The sequence below is a fragment of the Ochotona princeps genome, chromosome 7, assembly GCF_030435755.1.
Source record: "Ochotona princeps isolate mOchPri1 chromosome 7, mOchPri1.hap1, whole genome shotgun sequence".
Lineage (NCBI taxonomy): Eukaryota > Metazoa > Chordata > Mammalia > Lagomorpha > Ochotonidae > Ochotona > Ochotona princeps.
The window spans coordinates 80,429,056-80,451,130 of NC_080838.1; the positions used below are offsets into that span (position 1 = coordinate 80,429,056).

The 22,075-nt window shown below is 51.7% G+C and overlaps 1 protein-coding gene across 1 annotated transcript; it reads right to left on the reverse strand.

Moving 5' to 3' along the window:
* Positions 1 to 255: 255 nt before the first annotated feature.
* REST (RE1 silencing transcription factor) lies at positions 256 to 21,709 on the reverse strand. Its single transcript, XM_058666658.1, has 4 exons — positions 21,600 to 21,709; positions 17,606 to 18,509; positions 8,560 to 8,643; positions 256 to 2,353 (listed from the first exon to the last, which is right to left on the reverse strand). The coding sequence occupies exons 2-4, from the start codon at positions 18,498 to 18,500 to the stop codon at positions 462 to 464; spliced, it is 2,871 nt and encodes a 956-aa protein (XP_058522641.1). The 5' UTR covers positions 18,501 to 18,509; positions 21,600 to 21,709; the 3' UTR covers positions 256 to 461.
* Between the last annotated feature and the right edge of the window lie 366 nt (positions 21,710 to 22,075).

Here is a 22,075-nt window from a genome sequence, read left to right on the forward strand (position 1 = left end):
TACTGTCCACTGCTCGGGAGACTTTTTCTTCAATTCAAATGTCTTCTCCTTCTTATCTCTATAAAGAAAAACCTTAAAGTGCTAATTTTATAAAGCAGGCAAAATTCTTCAAGTAATCTGCTATTAAGCCAATCTCTATAAACCTAAACAGGGAACTAAACGTAAAGGGAAACGGGAAGAGATGCAGAGAGAAAGTTCCAGCTGGACCAAGCAAGGGCAGGGCTACTGTGGAGCTGTAGCCTTGCCCAACACGCCCAGGCATCCTGTTGGCTTAACACGCCCTTGGACGTGCTAAAACTTACACAACCATCTACAGGCGCACACAAAACCCCCAGGAAAACAAAGCCGCTGAGAAACCGACACTGGACGCTGATTAAAGCAATCTTAAAAAGGTGTCTACCACTATAAACAAAATTCAATCATTCTTACATACTAAGAACCGAAACTCCCGTCCACTTTCGTTACTCCTGTCCTGTAGCTGCTTTTTCAAGGAAGTACACGTTCACCAAGTGGCGATTGAGGTGTTTACTATAATCTTTTTCCTTTCTAAAGGAACGGTCACAGAAGATACAAACAAAGTCTCCCTGGGCCGCTTTGGGCGCCAGAGCCTCCTGGGCGTCTTTGCCCCGGGTCTCCCGAGGGGCCGGCCGCGCGCCGTGCAGCCCAGAGTCGTCGCTGCCCTCCGACATGTTGTCGCTTAGGTCGCTACCGTCGTGACTGTGGATGCCTTCATCTTCCTCGATTTCCGGAGACTCATTTCCTGCCAGGGTGGCTGGAGGCGAGGCTGGGGCGCTGCTGGAGGCGGCTTCCTGCTCTGTCTGTGCGGTGGGCAGCAGCGGAGAGGCTGGTCCTTCCACGGGGGGGTCCTGACCAGCACGGGGACCTTCGGCCATGTTCTCATCCGTGAGCATCTCCGTCTCCCGAGGCGCTGCGTCTGCCTGCTGCTGGCCCGGCGGCGTGTGACCATCCGCTGTGCCTGGGCTCTGCTCGGAGGACGGACGGCTGGCAGCACTGCTGGCACCAGCCGCCACACGAGCTCCGTGCGGCCCTGCCTCTGCAGCTGCTTCTTCCTCGACGGGCATCTCTGGGCTTCCTTCACCTTCTGCGCCTGCCCTTGGGCCTGGCGCCTCCTCTGCCAGTGAGTCTTCCTTTGGCAACGGTGGTGATGGCGGGGCGGGCTCCTGGGGGGCTGCGCCTGCCTTGGGCGGCTGGCTGTCTTTGACAGGCACTAAGCCCACCTCACTGAGGACCTGCTCCTTCAGTGTCCTCTCATCCTGCGGGTCGTACTTCTCCTTCCTGCTCTCTCTGCGAAGAGGGGACTTTCTGGGAAGAGGGTCCATGGGAAGAGGATGTTCTGTGGGAGGCGGGGGCTCCACCGGCACGGGCTCCGACAGGGGCTCCACCGGCACGGGCTGCACCGGCACAGGCCCCACGAGGGGCGGCCCCACGGGGGAAGGCAGCCGAACCCCTGCAGCCGCCAGGGGAGCAGGGGCCTCAGGGTCCGGCTCCTCCGGGGCAGGTTCCTCCAGAGCTGGCTCCCTCGCAGCAAGCTTGCCGTTTCTCTTACTTGGTCTATTTTTCAGAGTTTTCTTCTTTGTACTTTTCTTCACGCTGGGAGTCTGCTTCTCAGCCTCCTCGGCTTTGCTGTCACCCTTCGGGGCTTCCTGACTAATTCTGCACTTGCCTTCCGCCTTCTTTCTCTTTTTCGCCACAGGCTCCTCCTCATTGGGCGCCTCCTGTGGGGAATCGGCGTCGGCGCCCACCTTGCGCTTGCTCTTCTTGGTCTTGCTGGACTTCTCGGGACTGCTGCCCGCGTGTCCATCTGCCTCCTTCGCCTCCGCCACCAGCTTGCGAGTTCTGGTGCTCACCTGTATCGCCGAGACGCTGCCACAAGGCTTCTTCTCTTTTGAAGCACTATCTTTTTTCTCCACTTTCACAGACTTCTCATTTTTCTTCCCGGCTGTATCTCCCTTTGTCTTGGTCGGCTGTGTTTCAGCTTTCTCATTGGTAATACTGGCATCTGGCAGGTCAGCCTCTCGCTTTTTGGTTTTCTTTAGTTTCACCTTTGAGACATCCATAGTTTTATTTGGACAAGTGGGATGCTTCGACTTGAAATGGTACTGCAGGTTGCACTTCTTGGAAGCTGCATAGTCGCACACAGGGCAGTTGAACTGCCGTGGGTTAACATGCAGCTCCACGTGTTTCTTGAAATTGCTCCTGTCGGCTGTTTTGTAGTCGCAGTGTGGGCAGTTCAGGGGCTTGGGCCCATTGTGAACCTGCCGTGCATGGCGAGTCACTTCGTGCTGATTAGAGGCCACGTAGCTGCACTGATCACATTTAAATGGCTTCTCACCTGAGGGTAAGCAAGGGTTAGAGAAGACACAGATTAAGACACAGACTCCAGGTTTATGGAAATATCTAGGCATATAAGGAACAGAAGATGGGCAGTCACAAGGACCACTCACTGGAAGACCATCATGCACCTCCATTTACCATATTCATCTGTATGGCTGCCCTCTGACTCTGGACACTGGCTCACAGAGCAGAGGGCGATTAAGTCAGCCGGCCACCTCCATCTTCAAATGAGCAATCACCCACTCAGGCTACATCAAAGACCCAGCAGTTAGCACACATGTACCAGAGGGCCCTGCCGGGCTCTGTGTGCCAATTCTGGAGGAACGGCCAGTCACTGCAAGTCATCTGAAATGTGGTCATGTTTAACCAAAACAGATGAACACTGCCGTCCCCTGCAGTGCGAAGGCCCCGCAGAAGGAGTGCCTTCCAGGCCTGGCCACACGCCTGGCCCAGGAGCACACCCGAATCACTTTGTCCAGGGCAGCAGGTGCAAGGTTCCACCCCCTGAACTTTGCAAAGGCCAGATTTTGCTACTATGAGCAAACACAAGGGCAAGAAAAAACTTTTCTTAGTTCGCTCTTCAACATTTCTACAAAAGGGGCAGAGAAACCCAAGTAAATGAGAAGTGGCATACAAATAGATATGGTAAATGACATACATAAACACAGTCGTATCACAGATACACACAAGACCAGAGCCAGCCCACCCCCGATGACAGGCAGAGGTGCCACATTCCACCTGCATACATACCCAGCTAGATCACACGCTAGTAAATATTACCAAGTGGTATCCACACCCCACTGGTCCAAAGGAATGCATAGTAAGAAAACGGAAATTGACATATGAAAATTCATCTCTCAAACATCCTGAAATTCACACCCACCAAGTCATTAAAATATTTCATAAACCCAAAACTTGGACATTAAGCAAAACCATGTGGACATTAAGCTTTACAAGACTAGAAAATGTCTGGTTAAGAAACAAACACAGAAAGTCAGACTTTTCAGACTGGACACGTAACCGATTGCACAGCTCCGGCCCACATCAGTGTACCCTTAGACCCATAAGTCGTGTAGTCCCCACAACATGCCAAGGTAACCCACACTTGGCCCTAGAACTGCCCCAATGAGCACTGTAAACAGACATGAACGTTTGCTTAGCACACAGACCTGAAATGGAAAATGACAGATGAAATTAATGGCTAAGAGCTTAATCTAAAGTTTAGAATATCTGGGCAATAAAACATACACTTCTCTCTGAACTATGTAAACAACATTAAAATTAAAACTTAAAAATATGAGCTCTGCAACTTGCTTAATGTAAAACCTTGAGTGCAGTATTGAAAGCTCTTTGGGGCTTAATTTCCCCAACTATAGAATAGTCTTATCTATAAGACAGCATCTTAAGTGTAATACACCATGGCCAATCCCTTAACATTCTGCATGAGTAAACACTCTTCATGAGCTGTAACTGTTGAGTTCTAGTACCTCAAAGAGCCAGGGCTAGTGTTAGGGTACATCAGGCTAAGCCACTATTTGCAACACCTGCCAGCAGGACCCATGGAAGTGCTGGTTCAAGTCCCAGGGCTTCAGCGGGAGATGGCTGAAGTACTTGAGGACCAGTTCCTGGCTCTGGCTCCTGGCTCTGGCCTGACCCAAATCTGCTTGTTGTGGTGATTTGGGGAGTAAATCGATGGGTACTCTCTGTTGTCAAATAAATAAATCCCAAAAAAATTAGAATGAGCAAGTGTCAAGTACGTATCCTGCACCTTTTTGGTAAACCCCAATCTCGAAGTTAACAAAACTGATTGGCATTTTTAATGAAAACAATGTGTTAATTAAAAAAAAAATCACAACTTAAAAACTCCCATCAACTTATAACCCTCCCAACCAAGGAGGAAATCTATGCAGCAAGCATACTTTAAGTACAAGCCTCTGCTTAAAAAATATGATGGCAAGGCCAGTTCTGTGCTGTGGCAAGTTAGCCTGCTGCTTCCAGTCCGGCTGCTCCACCTTCAACCCAGATTCCTGCCGAAGTGTGTGAGCAAGCAGATGCCACCCCAGGGCTTGACACCTGCTCCCCACGTGGGGGATCCAGACGGAGCTTCAGGGTCCTGGCTTGCACCTGGCCAGCCCTGTCCTTCTGGCTATTCGGGAATGAACCAGCAGGCGGCAGAGCTATCCGTTTCTGCTCCTCTCTCTGCCTTTCAAATCTTAGCTAACATGACTTTCATGTTGCCAGTACCAATGGATTCCCTTTCCCCATTCTGGTATCACTTACCAATATTTTTAAGCTTTACAAATACACCAGTTTACTATTTTTCCCAAACCTACTTTCAAGTAGACATAAAGGGAAAAGGGAAAAAGGTTTTTACAAGTTCGACAATTCTTAGCAGGAATAACTCACAAAAGGCGAACAGAAGTTTTTACCTGAAGACTAGCAAGGACATCTGATGGATTAATGGGTAGCCACTCCACAATAAACAAAGTGCTGCAACACAGGCTGTCTCAGCAAGTGTTTACAGAATATTGTTCTTTTTTTATTTTTAAGATTTCTTTTTATTGCAAAGTCAGATATACAGAGAGGAAGATCTTCCATTCATTCATTCCCCAAGCGGCTGCAACAGCCAGAGCTGAGCCAATCCGAAGCCAGGAGCCCACAGCCTCTTTGGCTCTCCCACACAGGTGCTGGGTCAAGGCTTTGGGCTGTCCTCGATTGCTTTCCCAGGCCACAGCACCAGTCCCAGAGTATTATAATGTTCTAGAAACCTTTGCAGTGGGAAGACTTTGAGGGCATTGCCCCAGAAAGGAACATCTCTGAGTAAGTCCCATGTCTTCATCTGTGGAGTCACCCAGTTGAGTGAAACAGTTACCAAGCTGTATACTTAAAAGACATGTACTTTCAGGGTTGGTGCTGTGGCTCAATCGACTACTCTTCCACCTCCAAGAACCAGCATCCCCTAAGGGCGCCAGTTCATGTTCGGGCTGCTCCACTTCCCACCCTGCTTATGGCCTGGAAAAGCAGTAGAGCATGGCTCAAGTCCTTGCGTCACTGCACCCACATGGGAGACCCAGAGGCAGCGCCTAGCACCTAGCTCTTGGCTTCAGATCATCTCAGGATTAGCCAGTTGGGGAATGAGCTAGTGGATGAAGGGATTTTTCTCTCCTCTCTGTAAATCTGTCTTTCTAATAAAAACATAAGCCTAAAAAACAAAAAATTACTTTTCATAAAATACTATCAAAATATTCATTCTAAGGATTGGTGTTATCATGCAGCAGATTAAGCAGCAGCCTGCAAAGCAGCATTCAAGTTCCAGATGGCTCTGTTTCCCATCCAACTCCCTACTAATGCGCCTGGGAAAGCAACAGAGGAAGGCCTAAGTGCTGTGGCCCCTGCATCCATGGGAGATCCAAGAAAAGTTCCTGGCTCCAGGCTGGTCCAGACCTGACCCATGGTAGCTACTTCGGAAGTCAATTGGCAAATGGAAGATCTTTCTGTCTCTCCCTCTCCCTGGCTCTGCCTTTCAAATAAGTAAAATCTCCAGAGACCAGCATTATCACAGTGGATAAAGCTGCTGCTTGCATCACAGAGTAGCACCTGTTACAGTCCCACTCTTCCACTTCCGATTCCCGGGAAAGCCATGTGCCCTGTCACCCATGTGGGAGATGGTGTTCAAACCTGCTGGCTTTGGCCTGGCCAGTCCTGGTCACTGCAGACAAGCAAGAATCAAAACAGCAAATGGAAAAATATGTTCTCTCTCTCTCTCTCTCTCTCTCTCTCACACACACACACACACACACACACACACACACACACTTCCTTTCAAACCAATGAATAAATCTTTAAAACTTCTTTTCTAAGGGTGGGCATTTGACATGGCACTTGGGAAGCACAGTTCAACATCCAGGTCCTCCTGATGCCAGCTTTGTGTTCACATGTACCTGGCAGGCCACACTCAATCACTCACAGTGGTTGGATGGCCACCACCCATGCAGGGGACCCACACAGAATTCCTGGTTTCTGCCTTAGCCTGGCCACTGAGGGCATCTGGTTATTGCCAATATGTGAGTGGCCTATCTTTCAAACAAACAAAAAAATGCCATCTAACTCTATAGTTGATGCAGACACTCTAACACACTTATATAGTCACATTTCACATAATCAGGTCCTTGCCTTGAATGCGCTGGGATTCCATATGGGCACCAGTTTAATCCCAGCGGCCCTGCTTCCCATCCAGCTCCCTGCTTGTGGCCTGGGAAAGCAGTCAAGGACAGCCCAAGACCTCAGGACCCAGCATCTGTGCAGGAGACCTGGAAAAGGTTCCAGGCTCCTGGCTTCAGATCAGCACAGCTCAGGCTGTTGCAACCACCTTACTTGGGGAGTGAATTAACAGATGGAAGATCTTCCTCTCTGTCTCTCCTCCTCTGTGTATATATGACTTTCCAATACAAATAAAATAAATCTTGGAAAAAATGCAGAACATGCATATGCATCTGAGGGACTAGAGGACTGCCTATTTGTAACTCCCCAGCTCTCTGCAGGCAGTGTACCACGGTTCCCACTGCATCACATGGCAGCTGCCTCACTGGAGTCTCTTTCTGAACCATGCATGCGCCTGACTCGGATTACGTAAGATGCCAGCTTCCCACTCCTCTCATCCTGCAGACCATTAACTGCAGCCTGTGTGCTGACATGCTAACCCACCTACCCAGACACACACTCTCGCCAACAGCAAACGCCATCTCAGCAGGTGTATAGTAAGGAGTAGAAGCTACCATTTAGTAGCTACAACTATTAAGGCACAGAAATAGTTAACTAGACTGAAACAGCAACCTTTAAAACACAGCAAGCTTACTCCAGACAGAAGCTCGCACATCCACACCAAAGTGTTTCCGGCATATGAACCTCTGCTGAAGCAGCACGAACATCTAAACAGTGACAAAGCAATACAATGAGTGAATGTAACTGTGTTGTCCTTCTGATCCAGGGACTGCACAGCATTCACAGCAGGTCAAGCACATGTGACTTCAAATGAGACATGGTCCAAGGTGGACATGAAGCCTCCCATTTCCAGCATATAACACGAGGCACAGATGAAAAGCTACAGGACGCTTTGAGAAAAAACAGACTAACAGGAGAGTGCATTCTGCAGGGAAAATGCGTCCAAGCTTTAGTTTCCCCTCTGATAAAATGGGGTTCCAGGATTTCCACAACACAGCCCAGCCAGCGGGGTTAAATAGACAGGATTCAGCTGTGGGAGGACAGGACTCCTGACCACCCGAGGCTGCACAGGATGGGGCAAAGGCGAGCCGGCTGCGGGCACCACTCTCAGAGGAGAATGCAGTAACAGGACACCGGCTCCAGGCAAGCCAACAGCGTCAGAACACTGGGACCCAGCATGGCTCACTCTCATCACTGCCAACTGAAGGCAGCAAATGCCACCAACAACGCAGTTCAAACCACACAGGGCATTTTAAACGTCCTGGTAGTCACAAAGGTAAAAGGTAAATAGGTGACAGTAATTTTGCTGCATTTTAAAACCCAATATTCAATATTCTTAACACGCAATCAAAATTTTAAAACTAAGATTTTGCAGGTTTTAGCTCCTAGGGTTGGGCATCCATTTCAATTCTAACTTTACAAGTACAGCAGCCACACATGGCTGTGGCTCTGCAAGTGGACAGCACAGATCTAGGGTAACTATTAACTTAAGGGAGTTGGCTCTAAACTTTTGCAAATAACAAGAATTTGGCAAACTTTCCCCTTGGGGACACACATTCTAACCCTGGAAGAGGAGTGAAGAGGTGGCTCGCCAAGGTCACTTGGGACCACTGCAACCATTCAGCACAAGCAGGCTGCTGGCTCCTCCGTGGGGCCGCTTCACGGTCGGGGACCCCAGCCCGAGGAGGGCGGCTGCTGCCGGCCCTGTAGTCAACTTCTCACTTGTTTAGAAAGAAAAGTAAGACACTCCCCCAACGGCAAGTACACACACATCTCACTCAATTCCTCAAGTTCCACCTCTGGATTCCATGTTAGAAATGTCCACTTAAACACAGCTACTATAACAGAACATTGATTTTTAATTTCTAATCCCTATATTAAAAACAAATCATAAGCAAAGAGCTTGGCTCCAGGTCTAAAAGAAAAAATTATTTTACATTGAATTTACTTAAAAAGCTACAGAAGTTCTCATTTCTTACCAACCTGAATGAGTTCGCATATGTCTAGTTAGATGAGTCTTCTGAGAACTCGAATAAGGACAAAGTTCACATTTATAAGGGCGTTCTCCTGCAAAACAACAAAGTAGCACCTCAGTGCACCAAAATATGCCAGACACAATCTAACAACGTAACAGTATTCAGCACAGTACACTGCCAACAAGGATCCCCACCAATTCTTGGCCAAATTCAACACATTACATGATTACAAATGTAAATCATTTATTTCTTAATTCACATAACATTATTTCAACATAGTTGACAAGGTATCAAACAACATTCTCTGTAACTCTTGCCTTTCAAATAACTAAATCCTTTAAAAAGAAGAAAAGAAAAGGTAAGTTCTATTTGCAAGCACTGTGGACATGGAGATCCCATATGGGTGCATGTGAGCATCAGATCCTGTCCCAGCAGCTCCACTTCCCATCCAGCTCCCTGCCTGTGGCCTGGGAAAGCAGTCGAGGATGGCCACAGCACTGGGACCCTGCACACGCACAAGAGACCCAAAAGAAGTTCCTGCCTTTAGCTCAGCTCAGCTTAGCTCTGGCCATTGCGGCCACTTAGAGAACCATAGCATGGAAGATCTTTTTCTCTGTCTCCCCTTCTCTCTGTAAATCTGCCTTTCCAATAAAAATAAATAAATCTTTAAAAATTAGAATTATCCTTTGAAAAACACCAAAAGCTTCTAATGCTATTATTTGGTCATTTTTTAAAGATTTATTTATTGGAAAGGCAGATACACAGAGAGGAGGGGAGATAGAGGAAGATATTCTATCCGATGGTTCACTCCCCAAGCAGCTGCAACGACTGGAGCTGAGCCAATCAGAAGCCAGGAGCGAGGAGCTTCTTCTGGGTCTCCAATGCGGGTGCAGGGTCCCAAGGCTGTGGGCCATCCTTGACTGCTTTCCCAGGCCACAAGCAGGGAGCTGGATGGAAAGCAGGGCCGCTGGGATTAGAACCGGTGCCCATATGGGATCCCAGCACATTCAAGGCAAGGACTTTAGCCTCTATGCTATTGCACCAGGCCCGCTTAGGCATTTTTCCTGTAAGTGATGACCACAATCTCAAGTTAGTGCAAAGAAACTGTTATTTCCATGAGGATGTTACTGTTTGAAGTGAAAACCTCAAGTAAGTGGCAGCTGCTAACATGTGTAAGACAGCTATGTCACTAGTGTGCAAACATAAAGCCCTGAGGATGGGGTCAGGGATCCTAAAGCTCTAAGCCAAGATGGGCTCTGGACACAGGCTGTCAACCACACAAGAGTCTAGGAAAAAAAGCTGGGTGATGATTTTTTTTTTTAATTTGGTCTTGGGCAAGATCCTTTCACAGCCCAGTTTCTGATCTAGAAAAACATTAGCCCTGAGGCAGCCCATGGCATGGCAGTAAGTCAGTCACTGGCACCCTGGAAGGCAACAAACAAGGACCTGAGTACTTGGGTCTCTGCCACCCACACAGGAGATCAAGGAGCGCTCCAGTCCGGCCCAGCAGGGCGAGACACTTGGGATAAGAATCAGCACATAGGATATACGTCCTTGGTCCGACTGTTTTTCAAATGAAAACAAGTAACTTTGACCTTCAAAATAAGTGAGACATTCTTTAAAGCAAACAAAGAATACCTTCACTTTCTACAGCTGTGCACCTGCTGAGCAAAACCCTGCCTTCACTACCAGCTGCTAATGGTTTATACAAAAAGCTATCAGACAGATGTATATAAAAAGGTTAGCAAAGACGGCATGAGAAGAATGAGGCGTGGTCACTGGCGGAACTACTCCAAGGTCACTGGCTGGAAGCTGTCAGTGGTACCCAGCCGGGGGCAACAGAACAGAATGCATACTTTATGATGTGGAAGCAGCAAGTTTAAAATGTTCATGTGTTTCTACAGAAGCACTCATGCAATAAGCACATGAAGAGATGCACTTCAACAAACAGGAGGAAAATGGGAATGAAAACCCCTGGCCCCGCCCAGTGGCCTAGCTACTAAAGTCCTCAGCTTGAACGTGCTGGGATCCCATATGGACGCCAGTTCTAATTCCGGCAGCCTTACTTCCCATCCAGCTCCCTGCTTGTGGCCTGGGAAAGCAGTGGAGGACTGAGACCCTGCACCCGTATGGGAGACCCAGAAGAGCTCCTGGCTCCTGATTGGTGCAGCTCTGGCCATTGCAGTCACTTGGGAGTGAATGAATGGACAGAAGATCTTCCTCTGTCGTTCCTCCTCTGAATATATATCTGACTTTGCAATAAATATATAAAACAGAAAAGAAAACCACTGGCCCCTGTCCTGGCACTGCAGCATGGCGGGATACGCAGCCACCTTCCACAACAACATCCCATATGAGCGCTGGCTCAAAAATACTGACAATGGCTGGCACCCCACATGGGTGCCAGTTTGTGTTCCAGCTGTCCCACTTCCAAACCAGCTCCCTGCTTATGGCCTGGGTAAACAGAGATGACTCATGTCCTTGGGACCCTGCACCCTGGAGGAGGTTCCATGAGCCAAAAGACGCAAGAATTTTCCTTCTCCTCTCTGTAAATCTGCTTTCATATAAAAATAAAAATAAGCCTTTTAAAAAAAGAAAAGTATTGATTGTATACTTCTTATCCAGCTTCCGCTAATGTGCCTTTGCCTGGGAGAGCAGCAGAAGGAAGAAGGCCCGCGGGCTGGGGTCCCTGACACCCACGTGGCAGATCTGGGCATGCTTCAGCCTCAGAGCTGCCCTGCGTGTTGTGAGCATTTCCGTGAGTCAGCGGATGGGGCGAACTCTGCCTCCAGGAACGGCGGAGAGCAAACCTCTCCATTTCAACCACTGTAATCGAGAGATGGGTGTTAGTCACAATGAAGAGGATGAGGAAGTCAGAGCCCTCACACACTGTTGAGGGACTGTAAAATGGTGCAGTAAAACCCAACAGTCACCGCAGGGCCCTGGAGTTCCACTGCTGCCCACTCTCTACTCAAGAGACAAAAGCTTGGGCATGGTGTGGTAGCCTAGTGGCTAGAGTCCTGGCCTTGAATGCACCAGGATCCCATATGGGCGCCGGTTCTAATCCCAGCAGCCCCACTGCCCATCCAGCTTCCTGCTTGTGGCCTGGGAAAGCAGTCAAGGATGGCCCACAGCCTTGAGACACTGCACCCATGTGGGAGACCTGGAGGAAGTTCCTGGCTCCTGATTTCGGATTGGCACAGCACCAGCCATAGCAGTCACCTGGGGAGTGAATCATCGGACAGAAGATCTTCCTCTCTGTCTCTCCTCCTCTCTACCTGGGGAGTGAATCATCGGACAGAAGATCTTCCTCTCTGTCTCTCCTCCTCTCTGTATATCTGACTTTGTAATGAAAATAAATCTTAAGAAAAAAAAGAGACAAAAACTTACTACACCAACAACTCAACTCACAACCGAATGTGGACACCAACATCATCTGTCACACAGCGCAAATGGACACATCCACCCACTGCTGGAACACAAAACGCTAAGTAAGCGGATCAGTGTTAGTGGGTAGTAACAAGCAGTACTCAGCTGTCAACATGGAAGCACTCCTGGGCGACATTCTCCCAAGCAGATGTGGGTGGGCCCAGAGGAGCCTGCTGGCATGGTTCCACTTCCATGGATGGCAGGGTCAGCACAGTCCTGGCCCAGTGAACCACAGGGCGTGGAAGTTATGTCAATAAAGATGCAATAAAAATGTCAATGGAAGAAAAAGTAAATAACCTTCTCAGACTCAGCATGTAGAACCAGTCAAGGGTAATTTCCTGTTATCTTTTGGAAGGACAAGACTTGCTTTATCTGTATAATTCCACCAACTAAATGTAATTACTCTTCTACAAAGCTCAGTCAAGTACTCATTTCTTCAGTCACACTCATAGGCAAAAAAATTAACCTTCATTATTTTTAAAACTCTGTATTATTTGCAAGTCAGAAGGAGAGAAGAATTGGGAGGTAAGACAATGAGGGTTCCCATCACTGGCTCACTCCTGACATGCCCACAACAGCCAAGACTGGGGGCTGAGCCCGAGCCAGCGGCTGGCAACCAGATCATCTGGGACCTAGCCACAAGCCACTGGCCCCAACCTCTCAGCGTGCCAATCAGCAGGAAGCTAAATCCAGAGCAGAGTTGGAACTCAAATTTGGCACTCCAATATGGGATTCAGGCATCCTAGCCCAGCCGCTAGAGCAAAAACCAACCCCCAAGATGATCCTTTAAAATAACATGCATGAACTGGTTACATTTCAAAAGCACAAAAATCAGTCTTTTGATTAAAAAGGTCAACTTGAGCAATGGTGATCCCTAACTCCAACACGACAGTTCACTCAGCAGTGGAATAATGAGATTTCTCAACTCTGCTACTTGCAATGGGCGCCTGAGTCCATCAGTTCAGGCGCCCCTATCCAAGGTTTCTCTGTAAACATGCATGCTTACTCACATGCACTGCTTTCCTCAATGGAGTGTTTGGAGGACCAGCACAGAACAGAAACAGCAGCAAGCCCTGTTTATCTCAGTAGGCTGAAATAAAGCCATGAAGTCAACTTACCGAAGATGAGACCTGCCGAGCATGGGCAGAGCCAGCAAAGCGGGGCACTTGACCTCTTCCCCAAGGCTCCCCAGCTCTGCCCTCACTTTCCAGCTCTCCCCTCCAGCACTGTATCAATTTCTCAATAAAAAGATTCAGAATTATTCACTGACCATCGTTTATAATCCCCAAATGAAACAACCAAGAGATGAGCCTTCTGAGCTCAGCTCTGTGGCGGGGGCGGGGGGGTGTCCAGTCCCAGCTGCTCTCTCTACTTCTGGTCCCCTTCCCTGCCAGCTGTGAAAGCTGGCCTCAGTTGGGGCCCTGGCAGCCACACGGGAGATCCAGATGAAGGTTTAGGCTGCTGGCTTCGGCCTGGCCCAGCGCTGGTTGTTGCATCCCTGGGGGAGTGAGCCAGTGGGTACAAGATTCTTCGTCTCTCGGGCCCGGCGGCGTGGTCTAGTGGCTCAAGTCCTCACCTTGAAAGCCCCAGGATCCCATATGGGAGCCGGTTCTAATCCCGGCAGCTCCACTTCCCATCCAGCTCCCTGCTTGTGGCCTGGGAAGGCAGTTGAGGACGGCCCAATGCATCGGGACACTGCACCCACGTGGGAGACCCGGAAGAGGTTCCTGGTTCCCGGCATCGGATCGGAGCGCATCGGCCCGTTGCGGCTCACTTGGGGAGTGAATCATCGGACGGAAGATCTTCCTCTCTGTCTCTCCTCCTCTGTATATATCTGGCTATAATAAAATGAATAAATCTTTAAAAAAAAAAAGATTCTCCGTCTCTCCTTTTCTCCAAAACATAAATCTTAAAAATTAAAAAAAAAATTTGGGCCCGGCGCTGTGGCCTAGCAGCTAAAGTCCTCGCCTTGAACGCCCCGGGATCCCATATGTGCGCTGGTTCTAATCCCAGCAGCTCCACTTCCCATCCAGCTCCCTGCTTGTGGCCTGGGAAAGCAGTGGAGGACGGCCCAACCACTGTGGCCAGCTGGGGAGTGACGACAGGACAGCAGGACAGAGGATCTTTCTCTCCGACTCTCCTTCTTTCTGTAAATATGCTCTTCCAAGAAAAATCAATAAATCTTAAAAAACAAACAAAAAAAAGCTGCCCCCTTCGACAATGGCAGCCCTATGGGTGTAGGCTTGAGTCCTGCTCCCCTACTCCTTCCCCGGGCTCCCTGCCATATGCCTGGGGAAGCAGCTCAGGAGTGGCCCAGGGCTTGGGGCTCCACTCAGATGACCTTCCTAGCTCCTGACTCCAGGCTGGCCTAGCCCTGGCCACTGAGGAAGTGAATCAGTAGATGGACGATCTTTCTTTCTCTCTCTAATAAAACACTGCCTTTCAAATAAATAAATCTTCAAAACAAAACAAAAAAGCCTACAGCCGGGCAGGTACGCAGTACAGGAAGGGAAAGGCACTATCTGCTGCACAGGTATCCCATGGGTGCTGTCTCACGTCCTGGCTTCCCAGGCCCCTGCTACCCAGCTGCTCTTGGCTCCCAGCTTCCACCTGGCCCAGCTCTGGCCAGATCTCTTTCTCCCCTCCCTCTGTGTAACTCTTTCATATAAATCACTCAATTTGTGGGGAGGAGGAACAGAGAAAAATCTTTTTGAAAAGCACTAAGAGGGCTGGCGCCATACTATAGTAGGTTAAACCTCTACCTGAAGTGCTGTAATCCCATCTGAGTGCCGATTAGTGTCCCAACTGTTCCCCTTTCAATACAGCTCCCCGAGCATGGCCTGAGAAAGCAAGGGAGGATGGCCTAAGTCCTTGGACCCCTGCATCCACATGAGAGACCCAGAAGAAGCTCCTGGCTCAGGACTGGCCCAGCTCCAGCTGCTGCAGCTATTTGGAGGGTGAACCAGCAGACGGAAGACCTTTTCCTTTCTGGCGCTCTGTCTCTCCTTCTAACTCTTTTTAAAACAAAATTAAATCCTTTTTTTAAAGCACTAAGGTTGGGCCTGGTGATAGCCTAGTGGTTAAAGTCCTCGCTTTTCACACACCAAGACCCCTTTCAGTGTTGGTTCCAATCTCGGCTGCCCCACTTCCCATCCAGCTCCCTGCCTGTGATCTGGAAAAGAAGTTGAGGACAGCCCAAAGCCTTGGGACCCTGCACCTGCGTGGGAGAACCGGAGGAAGCTCCTGGCTCCTGATCAGCTCAGCTCCAGCCACTGTGGTCAACTGGGGAGTGAACCAGCAGATGGAAGATCTTTCCTCTCTGTAAATCTGACTTACCAATAAAAGATAAATAAATCTTAAATAAATAAGGCCCAGTGCAGTAGCCTAGCAGCTAAAGTCCTCTTCTTGCACACACTGGGATCCCATATGGCCATTGGTTTGTGTCCCAGCTCCCTGCTTGTGGCCTGGTTGGGCAGTCGAGGACAGCCTAAGGCCTTGGGACCCTGCATCCACAGGGGAGACTTGTAAGAGGCTCTAGGCTCCTTGCTTCAGATCGGTGGCTCAGCTCCAGCCGTTGCTGTCACTTGGGGAGAGAATCAATGGACGGAAGATCTTCCTCTCTGTCTCTCCTCCTCTCTGTATAACTGACTTTGCAATAAAAATAGCCTTTAAAACAAAAAGAATGAAAGAAGGTGCCACCTCAAGAATGGGGCTCCGTGCCACCCGTGTAGGATGTGTGGCGTGCCTTCCCAGACCTTGGCTGCCACAGGTACTCGAGTCAGACAGCAGACGGGCATCTGGCTCTTCCACCTTTCAGATAGAGCACTCCTCAAGGTTAACTCAGAGGTGTCAGGGAGAACGGTAGGCGGCGCTAGCAGAAATGGCCGTTTGTCTGCAGCACCAAGAATGTTCTAAAATTGACTCCAACATCGGTGGCATGATGTGAACACACTCACAACCTTTCACCTGGGAACCAGTGTTGTAGCACACGGGGCCAAGTTGCTGCCCAAATGGGCACTGGTTTGAGATCCTGCCACTCCACTTGCTACACGGTTGCCTGCAGCTACATCCTGGAAGGGCAGCAGAGCACTGCCCAGGCCTGGGGCCCCCGACATCCCACGGAAGCCCGGGTGCAGTTCCCCTGGAGCTGGCCTGGACAAGTGGATGGAAGGACTCTGTTTTCTCCCTGCCATTCTGCCTGCAATAAATACGTAAATCTTTAAAAAACAAAACAAAACTTCTCTTTTTGAGTCTTTCTGACTTTAAACAGGTCTTTTTAAACTGTCGGAACATACCTGCCTCCTTTTCCACCTGAGTGCTTGCTTTCCTAGGAAGCTGGTTTGACCATCTGTCAAAAACTGACTTGTCACACTCTATGTTTTGGAGACAGACATAGTTTCATGAGCTCAAAGCCTTCAGTCAAAATGCTTTTACACTACAAGGCTTTCGTTAAAAGAGCTAAGCAAGGCTAATCACTGGCTTCAGTTTTTGAGTTAAGATCTCAATTCCCTTTGGAAACGAATGTTTCAGATGCGTGCATCATCACATCAACGCACCTGCGGCCTGAGCTAACAGAGCCGCCTCCCCTGGGCTGCTGGAATGGCAAGGACTGCGCCCCGGCGGGTAAGCCTGGCGACAGCCCCCCAATGGGAGTGTCTCATCAAGTCTTGCTCTGCAGTTCCAACCCAGTTCCCTGCTAAGGCCCCGCGAGGCGGCATGGGATGGCCCCTCAGGTACCTGCTTCCTGCACAGGAGACCTGCCGATGGAGTTCCAGGCCCCTAGCTTTGGGCTGGTTAGCTTGGGCTACTGCTGGCATTTGGGGAGTGACCCAGTGGAAGGAAGATGGATCTCTCTCATCAAGAAATAACAAATCTGGAAACAAGGTGTTCACCCAATTTTCCCTAAACCTCGATGGTTCCCACCCTGAACAACCATGTAATCATTATTAAAAAAAAAATCTCTACCATTATGCTTTTCAAATAACTAAATACATAAACCTTACATATGAATGATTTATCAGGGTTATTTTGCATCAGTCTTATGTGTGTTGTCACTGAATCCTGTATGCTGTCACCCTATGAAGAGAATGAAGTGGGCCGGGCGCAGTACCCTAGTGGCTAAAATCCTTGCCCTGCACGCAACAGGATCCCATATGGGTGTCAGTTCGTGTCCCAGTGGCCCTGCTTCCCATCCAGCTCCCTCCTTGTGGCCTGGGAAAGCAGTTGAGACCCTGTACCCGCCTTGGGAGACCTGTACCAAAACCTTTGGACCCTGCACCTGTGTGGGAGACCTGGAGGAAGTTCTTGGCTCCTGGCTTCAGATCGGCACAGCACCAGCTGTTGTGGTCACTCGGGGAGTGAATCAATGGACGGAAGATCTTCCTCTCTGTCTCTCCTCCTCTCTGCCTTTCCAATAAAAAAAAAAAAAATAAATCTTAAAAAAAAAATTGAGGCATAAAGAGGATCGAGAACTTGCTCATGACTGAAGTTAGCAAATAACGGGTCCTAGACTTGAGTCCTAGGTGGGTCCCTTCTCCCCAGCACTATTCGAGCACTTAAGGGTAACCACCAGGAAGTGAGAAAATTGAAGATAATTTTATTTAGCACTAGGAAGCTGCGCTTACCTGTATGGGTTCGAACATGCTGAACGTAATTATTTTTCCTGTCTGAGAAGTAGTTGCACTTCCCGCACGTGTACACCTTCCTGGGGAAGTGGTTCCTCAGGTGCTTCCTCCAGTGGTACTCGCTCACTGTCGTGTAGGTGCAGATGATGCACTTGTACACGCGCTCGTTGGCGCCGGCCCGGGTGTGGTGCTTCAGGTGCGCCGTGTAGTGGTCGTAGCGGTTGGTGTTGTAGCCGCAGCGGTCGCAGCGGATGGGGCCCTTGGAGAGATCCCCGTCTTCGGCGGGGGCAGAGCCAGCCTCCCTGGCTTTGGCTTGCTTCTCGGCACTTTCTTCCACAAAAAACTTCTTGGCGCTGTGGACGCGGATGTGGTGCACAAACTGCTCCTCCGACTCGGCTTCGTACTGGCACGGCTTACAGCGGAAGGGCTTGGTCTTCGAGCTCTTGCCTTTGTCCTCCGCTCCCGGGGCTTCGGCCGGAACCTCTTTGTTGGAGCCGTAAACCGCTGGCGTGGCCGCGGCCTCAAACACGGGCTGCTGAGGCTCCACGGCACCGAGCTCCAGGCTCCGCAGCTCCATGCTCTGCAGTGCGCTGGATTCACCTTTTGCTTCCGAGGCCTCCTCAAGTCCTTCTCCATCACTGTCGGAGAAGTGGTCCCCAACAGGCATCAGCTCTGCCATCTGTCTGTCTTCACCCACCAGGTAATCACAGCAGCCGCCATTCACTTCCCCGGTCAGGGCAACGTTGGCCAGCATGATAAGCTGGGGGGCGGCCAGTTCCGCCTTGGAGAGCTCCTGTAAGTCATACATGTCGTTGGGCAAGGCCATGCCCATGTTGCCACTGCTGGTGAACAGCCCTCCTCCTCCAGGAGACTGTCCCATCACCTGGGTGGCCATGGCTGTATTCTGAAAACACACAAGACCGTCTGCTTAGATACAATGTGACTAACCTTCAAGCCAAGCATCACTGTTCATTCCTCACAACCTAAAAAACAGGCCCCGGCGGCATAGCGGGTAACTCCTTGCCTTGGCAGGTGCAGATATTCAATATGGCTGCCAGTTCGTGTCCCAGCTGCTCTACTTCCCATCCAGCTCCCTGCTTGTGGCCTGGGAAAGCAGTAGAGGATGGCTCAAAGTCCTGGGACCCAGCGCCCACGTGACAGACCCGAAGCAGCTCTGGGCTCCTAGCTTTGAACAGGCTCAGCTCTCAGCCACTGTGGCCAGCTGGGGAGAGAACCAGTTAACAGAAGATCTTTCTCTCCGTATCTCCTTCTCTCTGTAAATCTAGCTCTCCAAAAGAATAAATTAAATCATAAAAAACAAAAAAAAAGCAAAAAAACATTTTCTCAATATAATCTTTAAACTCAATCAGTGGGGCTGGTTCAAGTCCTGGTTACTCCACTTCCAATCCAGCTCTCTGCTAATGTGGCTGGCAAAGGAGTGGGAAATGGCCCAAATCATGGGCCCCAGGACCCAAGTGAGAATCCAATAAAACCTACCCTTGGCCTGGTCTAGACATTGTGGCTACTCCCACGCTCTGCAACTCCGGCCTTTAAATACTAAAAAGTTAAAAGGTTGGTTACACTGAATACTAAAGCAGGGACACAGGTTAAGCTGCAGCTTGGGGATCCTTGGGGATCAAGTTTCAATTACTCACTGCTTCCCATCCAGCTCTTGCAAATGCAAGAGAAGCAGCAAATGCAAGCCCAGATCCTTGGGTGCCTGCCACCCACCTGGGGGACCCAGGGTCCCGAGAGCCTGGCTTCCAATGGCCTAGCAGGGCTGCTGGGGGCTCATGGGGTATGAACCAGCAGACCAGCAGAGGGAAGATAAATATGCATCTCCCTCTCTGGGCCTTTCAAACAAACAAGCACATCTTAAAAAGTTGTGGGAAAACGGAATTAAAGATAATTTTATTCAGCACCAAAAACAAACTTAAAACATTCCTTAATTCCTGCAGCCACCAAGGTCTATCCCTTGAAAAAAAAAAATTTCTACCAACTGGACAATTCATCAACTGGTCTACCACCGGCAAGTCTTCCCTCAAGCACTTTTAATAATTCTGGTGCAAGGAAAAAAAGTAGCCTTCATTTTTTAATGTTAATTTAAATTGCTCTGAAAATTCAATGAAAGGCTCAATGGTCTCCATGAGAAATCCACAAGCTATCCTGCGCATCTGTTAAGTCCACAAACACGCTACAAAGTAGAAGCCTGTAATAATTGGTAAATTAATTGAATCTCCCATGAACTAACTCCCAAAGAATACGACTGTGAAAAAGCACCACTTAGTCCCTCTTGAATTTTCCATGACTGCAGTGTTAAGGAAGACAACAACCAAAAATCACCCGAAGGAGAAAGGAAGTCGAGTTGACTCCAAACTTCACAAAATACAACACTTTTTTCACTCCTCCTCCTCCGCGAAGAAAGCAATCCTCCAATCCACTCGGCTACCAGCTACTCACTGGCACCACGCTTGACTTGGCCTACTCGCCTAGGGGAAGCCATTACAAGATCACTTTCCTGCAAACAAGTTGGCCTTTTTCACGGCCTTGGCCACGCTCCTTCCCAACCTCAAAGGTGTCCTGCGCATTAGCTCGGGCAGGGGCACCACGACTGGGAAAAGCCAAGCTCCCCCCCTTTGAAAACTGACTCACAAAAAGCAAAGTGTCGTCCCAAGTGTGTAAACACGGGCGGCCGGGTCCCGTGCGCCCTCAGAAGGTGCACGAAATGCCATCACAGCGCCAGAGGCCGAGGACGTCCCGGGGGGCCCGCGCCACCGGGCGCCCCGACCATGATCAGGGAAGGGCCCTCGGCGTCTCCCGGCAGGCCGGCCAAGCATGGCCCGGGAGCCCCGCGTGCCGCCCGAATTCCTGTGCGCCCGGCCGCCGGCGCCGGCCCGGCCGCGGCATTCCGAACTCCAACAGGCATTCGGCCATTTTCTCAAAATACCAAACACAAAGCAGCTCTTTGCAAACTCGGGCGCTCTCGCTTCCTCTCGGCCCGGCCCGCTCGCAGTGCACACACACTCGCACCCCAACTCGCCCGAGCTGCGCCCCCACCCCCACGCCCGAGCTCTCCCCGACCCTGAACCCGGGCACGCGCAAGCCGGCTCGGGACGAGCGCCGGGACCGAACCCCGTCTCCCCGGGGTCGCCGGGCAGCCCCTCTCCCCTGCCCGCGAAGGGCCCAAGTCCGGGCAGGAGGACGGAGAGTTACCTCAGCCGGCGTCGCCCAGCTCCTGCGACCGCCCCTCAGCCGGGTCCGGCGGACTCCGCGGGCGCCCTCCGGAGGCGTCGGGCCCCGAGCGCCTGAGGGGGGCCCCCACGCGGGCCGCCCCCGCGCCCCGGAAGTTTGCGAACTTCACTGCCCCCCCAAGCTCGGGGCCCACGACGCGCGTCCTTCGGCCGGGTCCGCCTCGGCTGCGCGGTGACCGGGAGTCGAGGGCCGCGCGGGCCGGCGCGCAGAAATCGCTGTCCAGCCCCACCGGCGGCCACCGCCCGGGGCCCCCGCGGCTGACTCAACCCTCCCGGCCGCGCTCAACGGCGCCTTCCGGCGAAAGGGAGAGGCCCGGCCGGGGGTGGGGGTGGGAGTGAGGGGTGGCCGGCGGGGCCGGTGCGGGGCCGGGGGCGGGAGGGCGAGGAAGAGGAGGAAGTTTCAGGACTAGGGCGCCGAGCAGCTCCGCTCCTGGCCTCAGAGCACCGCGCTTCCGAGGGGCGGCGGCGGCGAGGCCCCCGCAGGGGTGGCGGCCCCGCCTCGCCCGGGGTGGGGGTCCCCGGCGCCGCGCCGCTCCCCGCCGACGCCCCCCGGCCCAGCCCCCGGGGCCGCCGCGCTGTAACCCGATCCGGGCTCGGCCGCCAGCCCCCGCCTGCCCGGCGCGGTTGCCGCCGCCGGAGCCACGGTATCTGCAGATCAGCCCTGGACAGCGCCTCGCTCCGCGTCCTTCCGCGCCCGCCCTCTCCCGCCGCCGCGGCCCGGCCGAGCCCCGCGCTGCACTCACCCTTCTCGGCCGGCGGGGAGGAGCGGCCGAGCGAACAGGGCGTCTCGGTTCCGCCGCCGCTGACTTTTCTTTGTTGCTGGAGTTTCGCAGGAGGGGAGGAGGGCGGGGGGGTGGGGAAAAGAGAGGAAAGAGGGAAAAGTTGTGAGTTTGGGGGGTGGTGAGAAAGGCTCGCCGAGGCAGGGCCGCGAGGCTTGCAGGAGGGTGCACGCGTGTGTGCGCTCACGCCGCCAGCCCTAGCCCAGCCGTCCCGGCCGCCGCCGGGGTCTGGGGCCCGGGGCCTCGGCGGCGCCTGCTCTGCCGCCGCGCCGCGAGCTCGCGGGAGCCGCACATTCCAGCACAGGACGCCGCGCCGCCGCCGCCGCCGCTGCCCGCGGACACGCCCCCGCCGCCCGCGCGCGCCCGGCCTGCGCCCCGCCTGCACCCGCCCGCGCCCGGCCTGCGCCCCGCCTGCGCCCGCCCGCGCCCGGCCTGCGCCC